The 11402-nt window shown below is 41.3% G+C and overlaps 2 protein-coding genes across 2 annotated transcripts; both read right to left on the reverse strand.

The window, feature by feature from the left end:
- Positions 1-2030: 2030 nt before the first annotated feature.
- LOC311279750 (piggyBac transposable element-derived protein 4-like) lies at positions 2031-4389 on the reverse strand. Its single transcript, XM_084391452.1, has 3 exons — positions 4103-4389; positions 2818-3764; positions 2031-2690 (listed from the first exon to the last, which is right to left on the reverse strand). Exons 1-3 carry the CDS (start codon positions 4344-4346, stop codon positions 2157-2159), a joined length of 1725 nt encoding a protein of 574 aa, XP_084247578.1. The 5' UTR covers positions 4347-4389; the 3' UTR covers positions 2031-2156.
- A 1381-nt stretch (positions 4390-5770) lies between these two features.
- On the reverse strand, positions 5771-9010 carry LOC311279755 (zona pellucida sperm-binding protein 3-like). Its single transcript, XM_084391457.1, has 8 exons — positions 8417-9010; positions 7022-7140; positions 6841-6944; positions 6583-6760; positions 6326-6443; positions 6163-6245; positions 5991-6079; positions 5771-5922 (listed from the first exon to the last, which is right to left on the reverse strand). The coding sequence occupies exons 1-8, from the start codon at positions 8960-8962 to the stop codon at positions 5852-5854; spliced, it is 1308 nt and encodes a 435-aa protein (XP_084247583.1). The 5' UTR covers positions 8963-9010; the 3' UTR covers positions 5771-5851.
- Between the last annotated feature and the right edge of the window lie 2392 nt (positions 9011-11402).

An 11402-nucleotide genomic window follows, 5' to 3' on the forward strand; every position in this document is an offset into this window, starting at 1 on the left:
ATATGTTTTTAGAAAGCTTGAAGTGTCTTTTTTAAATGATGTAAATAGAGTGGTTAAAAGGTATATAAATGTTAATTTTTTCCATAAAATGACATGGTTTGTCTAGATAAGACCCTTATTCCTCGGATCGTGTCGAGACTTTGAAGCTGCACTGAAACTCACATTTTGACCTTCAACCCGTTGGACCCCATTGAAGTCACTATATGGAGAAACATCCTGGAATGTTTTCCTCAAAAACCTTCTTTTCTTTTCGACTGGAGAAAGAAAGACATGAACATCTTGGATGATGTGGGGATGAGTAAATTATCAGGAAATTTAAATTCTGAAGTGAACTACTCCTTTAAGAAAAATGGTACACAATGGTACTCTCTGGTAAACGACAGCGGTTGGTGTGTTGTTGTTTCTTCAGGTGACATGATGCAGTGTGATTGAGGACAGTCTCCACTGAATCGTCTGGAGCAGACTGCTAAGCTTCTTCTTTAAAGGTTAAACCCCACCATGCTAAACTACATTTTCTTCTTGGGAAGACACTAGAGGAGCACTACTTCACAACAGAAATGTATGGCCTGAGAAAGAAGTTTGCTTTTTTAGGCCCCCAAAACACTTATGTAAATTAACAATTTTATTTGAAAATTGTGTCATGTAAATGCCCCCTGAATGTGTCAGACAAGAGAGCCAAAGTGCCTGTGCAAAAATCCACACTTGATGTCTTGGTCACTTGACCATAGGCTACGTGCATGTGACAGGAAGTAAGTGCACAAGACTGTCCAATGTCTTAAAAATACCAAAGCTCAGTGCTCTTAATGTCCACTAAACCCACACCATCTAGAATACCGCTTCGGAATGGTATTCAAGGCTAAGCGTATCCCATCATGCATTGTGTTTGGAAACTTGCATGCCCTGAAATCACAAGATGTCGAGGAAAACATGGTAACACTTTATTTTGAACATTCTGTTGACTGTGTCCCAATTCAAAGCTGCACCCTTCGGAGGCCGATTGCGTCATGACAAAGGCTACCCCGATTCAAAAGCGACTTTAAATGCGCCCTTCGTTTCCCCGTGAAATGAAGGATACACACTCTTTCAATTCCATTTTATTTTTGCTGGATGTGTGGTAGAGCAAGTAAAGTTTATTCATAAGGATTTTAAAATGATCAGTTGCTCCAATTTCTTTGAATGTGTCACTCACAGCAAGCTCAAGTCTATGAGCTGTACAATGCCAACCAGTGACACCAGGGAACAGGGCCTGCATTCAAGCTACTTCCCCACTTTAACATCCAAACATCAGAGCTCCATCAGTTGTTTGGAGAGGAATTCCTTTGTAAAGAAACCATTCCCTCTGTACTTCAAGTCACCTTGTGGTGAAAATCAAGCTTTTAATTTTATTCTAAAATCAATATTTTTATTAATAAATATGCCCTCAGTGGTGTACAAATACCTATACCAATGATCAGACTAATCCTCGTAAACGAAGAATTGATTATCTTTATATACATGGGACGGGTAGGTCCACGGAGGCTTCCATGTAGTTCCGCCATCTTGAAAAACTATAATAGCAGAGAGGGACAAAAAGTACTTGGCCAACGCGTTTCCGTTCAGAGCCAGCGTCACGTGACTGAAGCCAGCAGAAGCGGAGGAGCAGAGCAGTGAGAGGCGCTTGTCACTGCCGCGGCAAGTTTAAAAGGCTGCACTGTACGGTTATTTATACACCGTTCATTCATACATATGAGTCACAGGATGAGTCCTCGTCGTCGAAAAAGTCCAAAATAGACCGTAAAAGGAAACGTGACTGGAGATTACAAAAACAAGGGTTAACACTAGAAGTCCCAGAGAGCAGCCATTTGGCTTTTCTACCTATAAAACCCGCAGGACAGCCGATGGGCTGGAAGGCTTTAGGCTAATATCCTTAATCAGCTGTGAACGGTTGCTTTTGTTATGTAAACGATGTGGGGCCATGCTGAGCCACTTCAAGGAAACTTGTGTTTCACTTTGCCATCTTAGGGAGAAATCAACACACATGTTTTTTTTTTCCTTTGTTGCTGAGATTTATTGATAAAAACAGTACAAAATAAAATAAAAACCAACCATTTGTACACATATTTACAAATAATATTAAAAAGTGAGTGAGTACATTCCAGCAATCACTCACAATCCTGTCACTGCCATGGTATCTCCCGTCTGCATTTACCACATGTGTATCTGTAGCAGTGAACACATCGCACAGTGGCATGATTGTTCTTGCATTGGTGTTTGACCTGACACATGGCTCTTTTTCCAGGGCTAGGTGTGGAGGGTTGTGTCCGAAGCAATTGTTCTTTTCTTGCCTTCTTCGCACACATATGAGAGTTAGCCAACTCTCTTGCAAGCTCCATCAGGAAGTCCACCCGTCTTTCCTGCCTTCCGGTGCATGCTTGATACAGCACATGTGCATTCAGTGCTGCCATGTCAATCATGTTATAGAACACGGCAACTGGCCAGCGCCGTGTCCCTGTGCGGACAGTGTACTCCCGCACCATCTGGTCCATCACATCCACGCCGCACTTTGTGATGTTGTAAAGGGTGACAGTGCTTGGCTTCCTTTTGGTGGTATTATCAGTCTGAACCACGCTGTGCACGCTGCTAAGAATGTAGACGGTCTTCTTCCATTTGGCCGCATACGCCGTCAGCGTAGCAGCAGTGGTTGAAAACACCTAATAAATAAGATAAATTGTTATTTTCATAGCACTTTTACACACAATGACACAATGACACACTTGGCGGTGTTGATTCTAAAAATTAGAAACACAAACATAGAACCACAAAAGACCTGCAACATACCTGAGTGGTGAATTCATTGCGATCTGTGTGTCTAGCGGATTGAGGGATTTCCCGGCGAATCTTGTTGACTGTGCCGAGGATGGTGGTTTTCCGGCTAAGAAGTTTATGCGCAAGTGACAGCGATGTGAAGAAATTGTCCGTGGTAACATTTCTGCCCTTGTCTAGGAATGGTTCCATCAGCCTCATCACTACATTTTCAGACAGTCTCTCTCCACTGGGACGACTAGGGTCCTTGCCAAGATATGGGAGGACATTACAAATGTACTTGGATTTTAGGTCGCAAGCCACCCAAAACTTGATCCCAAACTTGTCAGGTTTAGTTGCAATATACTGCAGGAAACAGCAGCGAGTCTTTGACGGGAAAAGCTGTTCATCAACGGTGATATGTAGACCAGGGTTGTAGGACGTGATGCAATTGGTGACAAATGATCCCCACACACTGGAAATTGCAGCAAACTTATCAGTCTTTGCTCGATCACTCCGGGTGGACCTGTCATCAAAGCGTAGGTGTCGCATGATGTCTTGGAAGCGGTTTCGCGGCATTGTTCCAATGATATGTGGGTTTCCCAGGTTTGCTGACCAGCAGTCACATAGTGATGGAACCTTGGTAAGCCCCCGCAAGATGACAATTGCAATAAATGCCATTAGTTCAGGGAGGGCCATGAACCAATGAACATGCTCCGTTTCCTGTGCATGTTGAATAGTCCATTCTTGAATGCTATGAAGCATGTCAAGAGTGATGAAACACTGGAAGCTCTGAAGGCGACTCGAGATACTTTTCCTGGCCTTAGCCGTTGGCTCTTCATCTGCAGCGTACGCTTTTATTGGGGTGAAAGGGAGACGCGTCCCCACCTGTTCTTCACGCCACCTTGTGCCATCTTTCGCTGTCTCTGTCAGGTCAGTCCCCAAACGGGCTCTCTTTTTTGGTTGAGGAGCAGTCTCCTCATCTGCAGTGTGAACAAATTCAAATTGTGAGCAATGGAAAAGTCAAATGATATCACAAATGCATGCATAGATACTAATAATAATTCCAGTATCTCCTTCTCTGTATCGGAATAATGTCTGAAATATCTTCCTAAATAAAAAGATACAACTAAAGCAAAGAAACAACTAATAATGTTTTGCACTTCAGATGGCAGTGAATGTCTGCTAAGTAGTACAAACAAAAAAGTGGACAATACAAAAAAGGCAGAGTAAATATTTATGTCACTCCACTCTGCTTTTTTGGTGTTTTCCACTTACTGGTTTGAAATGAAATAGGAAATAATATGAAATGAAACTTAACCTGAAGACAGATCAGACAGCTCTGAGTCCGAATCCGGCTGAAGTTCTATGTCTTCTCCATCTGAGTCACAAGGGTTTACTTCACTCAGGATCATTTCCAAGGCCTGCCGAGTGGTGAGTCTTGTCTGCGTTTTCTTTTCTTGGAGAGGAGGTTCATACACCACAGAATTCTTGAGGGCACTGAAGTAGTAGGCTATGTGCAGTGAGATTTTACCCTCCTCAGCACAAAAGGAATTACCTCTCATTTGAGAGCAAGCTGCATGCAATTAGATGTGCTAATTCATACCTGTTTACACCTGGGCAAGACCCTACATGCCAATGTGAGACTTGGTCAATCAAGTTCTCTGCTTTTAGCAGCCCTCCCTCCCCCACACATACAAACAAGCCACCAGCAACCATTCACACACACACCCCCAACCCCCCTGCAGATTGCTCAGGTAATGACCACATTTACACATGAATTGATGCTAATGATAGCCTAAAGACTAACCAGTTAGCATCCACTTGGCTAAAGGAGGGTTACAAAACTCTGGGACTTCTAGTGTTAATGTCGGGATAGCTAATGCAGGAGAAAGCTTTCAAAAGAGACCCTGAAGTTGCCTGCTTTCTTCTCGACAGGCAAGTCAATGTTACATTCTTAATTACAAGCTTTTTTTTCATTGCTTGGTTGTGTACTTTACTATATAGACAGCAGAACATTTATAGTTAAAAGTTATTTACATTTATAGTAAAACAGGCTCTTTGATGAATAGCAGCTATTGAGTGAAGTAACGTTAGAGAAGGCTCTGATGATGATGATGATGATGATATCTAACAATGCACGTACTTCAAAAAATATAACGAGTAAAGAAGGCATTACTACTAATTACCATAGTTAATGTTTTTCACAGTCAGTAATTCATACTGTAATGTTCTTTCAAGTTTCAGTTTGTTTTAAATAAACCTGTTCACCCGAAGAAAAACCTCAAAGTGCTATTATAAGACATCCTGTCATGCTTTTTGGTACATAACGGCTACCGCAGATGCAATGCACATTTGAAAAAGTGAGGCGCTGGAGAGCATTATTCTTTTGAATGCAAAATACAATTTCACCACTAGATGGGAGAAATTCCTACACACAGTCCCTTTAAGACAAACCATGTGCAGATTCATAACTCAACACCATTGCGGAGTATTTTCTCCTTAACTGCAGTGAACCAAAAACACGGTTTGAAATCACAAGTGTTTGACATCAAACTACCATGTAACTAATCAGGTCAACGAGTGAATCTGAGCTGCTGTGAGTGGAGGCAGGGCTTATTTGCACATTCATAGAATCACGTATACTAAATGAGGCAAGGGTGTCGAGTTACATTCAAGTGGATGCTGCACACGGGTGGTGGCTGAGTAGATATCCCCCTGATATGATGTGAAGCACTTTGGGCGTACTGTAGCACAAATGAAAGTGCCATATAAATGCCTCATTGTAATGATTTTCACCAGGAATTCATCTGTTAACCAAGTTAAAAAAAAAAAAAAAAAAAAAAAAAAAACACTTCAGAAGCATAACCTTGAGTTTTCACTAGCGGTCTTTAAAAGGTTCATTTAAAACTCCCTATGGAGAAAGTTAATAACTTCAGGAACCCTATGGTTGCATACTATATGGGAAAGTACAGGACGACTATCAGTTTCATCACATCAATTTTAGTAGTTAAACCAGACAAGCAGCAAAATGACAAGTCAGGTACAACCAAGGATTGATTTGTCAGTTTTATTGAGAACCTCTCTTTTGGCCTTGAACCGTTACAGGACCAAGTGAGGCCTTGCCTTCCCACTGAATGCCTAAAGAAAAAAGCCAAGTTAGAGCACTTGAATCAAAAGCAACCTTAGAAAGAGCAAACGCTACCGACCTCCATAGGGAGCAGCAAATTCACCATCAGGACCACATGTTGAGTCACAGCAACCACAAACTTGGTCGTTTCCATCAGCAGCAAGCCACCTGCAACAAGACAAAGACATGGAACCTTCAACATGGAGTCAACTTAATACCCACCCAAAAAAAAAAAAAAAAAAAAAAAGTACCCGTTGGCAAAGGAACAGGATTTGTGCTGAGCATCACTGGGTGCAGAAGCAAGAGTTGCCTTCAGAATACATGTTATGTAGATCTGCAAGGGATGATAGACAAGTCACAAAACCAAAGCAGATGGGAGGAGACGTCAAGTTAACTCATATTCATAGTACATACAGAAGGACTGTTGCCCTCCTGGAACATAAACGCCTCCAGCTGGAACTGGATCTTGTCATCCTGGGACCGAGGCATGAAGCGGGAGCTGGAAGCTGTAGTTTTGGCATCCACAAAGCACCTGATGACAAAGCAATCATAAAGAGTAACTCATGAATGTCAACTGAAGAGCATCAAGCAACTAGACCTTACCCATGACTCAAAACTGGTTACAAAAGGCAACTTAAACAGTCCTACCACATCAAGGGCCATGACCTTACCCGTGATTCTCAATGAAGGAATATCTCGGAAGAGAGTTCACATCAGGTACTTGAGTGGCCACACAGCGGTCCACAAACACACGCAGAGGCACATGATTGTACTGCTTCACAGATGCCTCGATGTTAATAACATCACCCAGGAAATAGGAGTATGAAGGCCTCTGATAGGCCCAGTCATCTACACAAAAAACATTTTAGGCACAGCCACAAGAGCAAGGGTAAAGGCTTATTTTATTGAAAGAAAAAACATGTACCAACCCATCATGATCTTCAGGGAGAACAGCAAGACTTCTTCACCAGCCTCTGTTGAGGCATAAGGAACCCATGTTGGCCTCAAGGCATCACTGCTTACATTTTGGAGCCTGCGGTTCATGAAAGTACCCATTAAATGGTCTCCTAGTTGCACGAGAAAGTGCAAAAAGTCACAGAGATCCCCTACCTTTGATAATGGCATTGAACAACAACAATTGCGCTGTCGGCCCGGGTAATCGGAGTACCTGCAAACGCCTCAGGGGTGTAGGTAAGAGAGAAGGTGTAGACAAGCTCATCCTCATTCATCTGAGAAAAGATTGTGGTTACCAAGAGGGTCATCCCAAATACTTTACATACACCAAGACCATGCACTCATATTGCTATGAATGGGAGAAGGTGCACTGCAATATGGTGGAATTCCTAAAGAGCAAAATCACCAATTAGTAAATTCTTCATCACCACAGCTGCCCTCAGAGGCTCAGGTGTTGCCAGAGATAGCCAATGTTTTGGAGAAATACACAAAGGATTGAACATTTTGCTGTTCCAGGGTAAAAACTAGCTTTAACAACATTAAAGGCAGGGTAGGTAGAAATGGTCTAAAATTTTTATTTTTCAAATTTGTTTAAACTTTATGTACATATCAATACATAATTAAAATGTAAGTACTCTGAAAAAGAAAGTATCAAAATCGAGTGTCTGTAGACCTCTCACGACTGTTTTAAAGACATCTCATTATTTCCATTCACTCCACCCCCTCATTTCTGTGCTTCTTCCAAAGCCACGCCCCCAAAACACATGAACGCGCGACTCCGGCCGCTGAGCTAGAGGACGCATTATTTACCTGAGACAAGCGGAGGGGAAGGGGCATTTTTTTTTGCCTGGTTTGCCTTCACTAACTGCATATGCCGGTACTGTAAATTTAGATTGCTCTTTCTCTGCCATTGTTTTGGTATTCCTAGGTTCAGTGCCTTCTTCTTCGATAGATTTTATTGGCAGCTTGCAAACATAGTGCATTACCGCCATCTACTGGACGGAGGTGTGATCAGGTTCCGTGCCTCTCGCACTCCTCAAATCAAACGGTCGCGCGCAAGTGGGCAGGTGCTGTGTGGCAAAAGGGTGGTTGCCATGGTTGCGATGGTTGCGAGAGAGTGACAGTCGCCTAAGCCAATCCTTTGATTCGTCCCGAATCGAAATAATGAGCTGTGTTTAATACAGATTAAACGGTCTAGAGTCACTTGATTTTTATACTCTTTTTTTCAGAGTTCTTACATTTTAATTATGTATTGATATATATAGAAAGTTTTAACAAATTTGGATCTTTAATTTTTAATAAATCCTACCTACCCTGCCTTTAAGGCCCAAGATTTGTTATGGTTTCTTAAGCTCCTTTCATACCATTTACGGGATAGTTAACATCAGATGTTGGTTTGAAGGCTTAAAGGGAAGTAGCTTGAATTCAGGATTTACTCAAATAGATAAAAATTGGTCTTAGCTGCCCTGGCATTGTAAAACCAAGTGAACTGACTTTCCTTGAAAAGGTCCTCTGCCACAACAAATAATCCATTACAATATCTGTTCTTACCATCAGCACACTGTTGCAGTCCTGTAATTCATACTCAAAGATGAGCACTCTTGACCCAGGATCCTGACCAACAACAGGACATCCACCTAAAGACAGACCAGTTGGCTGGATCAACTGACCATTGCTGAAGAAGTCCTGCTGGACCTCTACGAGAACCCGGTTCTCGCCACATTGAACCGCTACGCTGCCGGGAGTCACGGGTTGCCTCAACTGGAAGTCCACAGCCAACTCGCTCTGCACCTCGGGAACAATGGGATACCTCCAATCCAAAGGCTTCACTGGACCCTGCAACAGCTGCTTCTCCTGAAGGCCAAAAGGATCCTGCGCAAGGCTTTTGGAGTCAGGACCCAAAGGACTCTGAAACTGAGAAGCCACTTGCAAAGGGTTCCAGAGCCCTAGAGGAGAAAGGGCAGGACTTCTGGAAGCTGGATCTGATTTTGGCCCCATGCTTCTTGGACTATGACTATGCCTCAAACTTCCCAAGACATCAGGCATATCAAATGCAACAATCACAACCACCACTAAGACCACTTTCAGGAACCCCATTCTAACAAATGTTGACACAAACACCAGCACTTGGCTTTGCCATTTTGTACAGCTTTGAGTTAAGTTTGCTCCACCCCTTTTACCTTAATTGATTATCCTTGATTCTCCTCTGGACCTGCAGAGTGTATGCATCTTTTAATGCGACTGTCCAACTACCCACACTTGCCGTCTTTGTACTTAACCACTTGTCTACTTACATGACATACAGTATTTCCATGTGTTCAAGTGGGCTTGAAGACCGCAAGTGTGTGCAGAACCTTTGATTACCCAATGGGACACACTTTTAGTTTTGCAAAAATGAAAGTTTACAGAGCTTTATTTACACATTTTGATTTCAAAAAGAAACTTATAAATGTCTGTTCAGTAGTCCCTATGTAACAAAAGACACAATTTAAAAAATGTTGATGTTTGCATTAACCCTCTGGGGTCTGAGGTGTTTTCTGGGCCCTGGAGGTGTTCTGACATGCTCTGACATTTGTGCTTATTTCTGTAACTTGTAACATTTTCATGGCTAAAGTCTGATTACACTGTATTCAGCACAAAATCTGCTACAATACTATGTGAGCAGCATGTACAGTTGTGGTCAGAATTAATGGCACCCCTGGTAAATATGATAAAAATTGGCTGTACATTGTTTATCCTTTTGATCTTTCATTCAAAAAAATGTACAAACATCTAACCTTTTATTGAAGTAAAAGAATTGTCGGTACCCCTAAAAAATGTTATCAGTAGGAACACGAAATGACTAGGAACACGAAATTGTCTAGCTATGACTTCTTGTTTCACAGGAGTTTAAATATGAGGAAACACAAAGGCCAAATTCCCTTAATCATCCATCACAATGAGTAAAACCAAAGAATATAGTTCTGATGTGCATCAAAAGATTGCTGAGTATCACAAAATAGAAAGTGGCTGTAAGAAAATAGCTAAAGAATTGAAAATCCCCATTTTGACCATCAGAGCAATAATTAAGAAGTTCCAATCAACTAAAGATTTTACGAATCTGCCAGGAAGAGGACGTGTGTCTATTTTGTCTTAATGCACGGTGAAGAGGAAAGTTTGAGTGGCCAACGACTCTCCAAGGAACACAGATGGAGAATTGCAGAAATGACTTGAGTCTTGGGGGTCAGAAAGCCAAAAAAAATATATCAAACAACCCCTACTTCACCACATGTTGTTTGGGAGGGTTTCAAGAAAAATCCTCCTCGCTCCTCCAAAAATAAACTAGCAATTCAGTTGTCAGACATGAGTGGAACTTCAAAAGGGAAAAATTCTATGGTCAGTTGAAACAAAAAATTGGGCTTTTTGGCAGCAAACCCACTAGATATGTTTGGTGCAAACAGGGATAAAAAGTATCCCATGTATACGGTTAAATATACTGCTGGATCTTATATGTTATGCGCCTTTTTTTAATTTATTTTTTGCTGGAGGTCCTGGACATCTTGTTCAGATACATGGCATTATGGATTCTTGCAAATACCAACAGGTAAAAAATCTAAACCTGACGGCCTCTGCTAGAAATCTTATAATGGGCCGTGGTCGGATCTTCCATCAGGACAAAACAAACATCAAAATCAACACAAAAATGGGTAACTGAGCACAAAATGAAGCTTCTGCCATGACCGTCCCAGTCCCCTAAACTGAACCCTATAGAAAATGAGTGGGGTGAACTAAAGAGAAGAAGCGTCAACATGAACATGAACTTGTGAATCTAAAGAATGTGGAGAGCTTCTGTATGGAGGAATGGTCTTTGATCTCTTATCAGTTGTTCTCCAAACTCATCAGGCATTATAGAAGAAAACTCTGAGCTATTATCTTGGCAAAAGGAGATTGCAAAAAGTATTTAATAACAGGGAGCCAATAATTATATGGCCAGCATGTTTTGGGGAAAAGCATTTATTTTATAATGTGATTTACCCCCCACTTTCAATTCTTTTACTTCAATGAAAGGTTAGATTTTTGCACATTTTTTGAATGAAAGATCACAAGGATAATCAATGCAGATTTATTTTTTACAGCCATGTTTGATCATATTTACCAGGGGTGCCATTTATTCTGACCACAACTGTATGTAAAAGTTTGTAGTTTTGAAAAAATTACGTTTATGCGTGGTTTGTGAATAAACAAAAAAAACTATTTGTCACTGAAATAAGGCCATAAAACCCATACTGACAATTTGTTCACAAAACTTTTGAAAATTGTATCACGTAGTCTAGAGTTTTTGTTTCAAAACAATGTGAAAATCATTCTGCCCACTCATTCACATAAAATAATATATTGATTTAAAATTTGTAAGACATGTTTTGTGTAAGAAAGCTCTCTGCGAGGAGGCGTGAATCATCATAAATATTGATGTTTCTCACACCTGGGAAGACAAAGACCCTCCCATAATGGCCCTATCAGGTGGGACTGTGAGGGAACTATAAACAATGAATGAGCA

Source organism: Rutilus rutilus (assembly GCF_951802725.1).
Source record: "Rutilus rutilus genome assembly, chromosome: 20".
Taxonomy (NCBI): Eukaryota; Metazoa; Chordata; class Actinopteri; order Cypriniformes; family Leuciscidae; genus Rutilus; species Rutilus rutilus.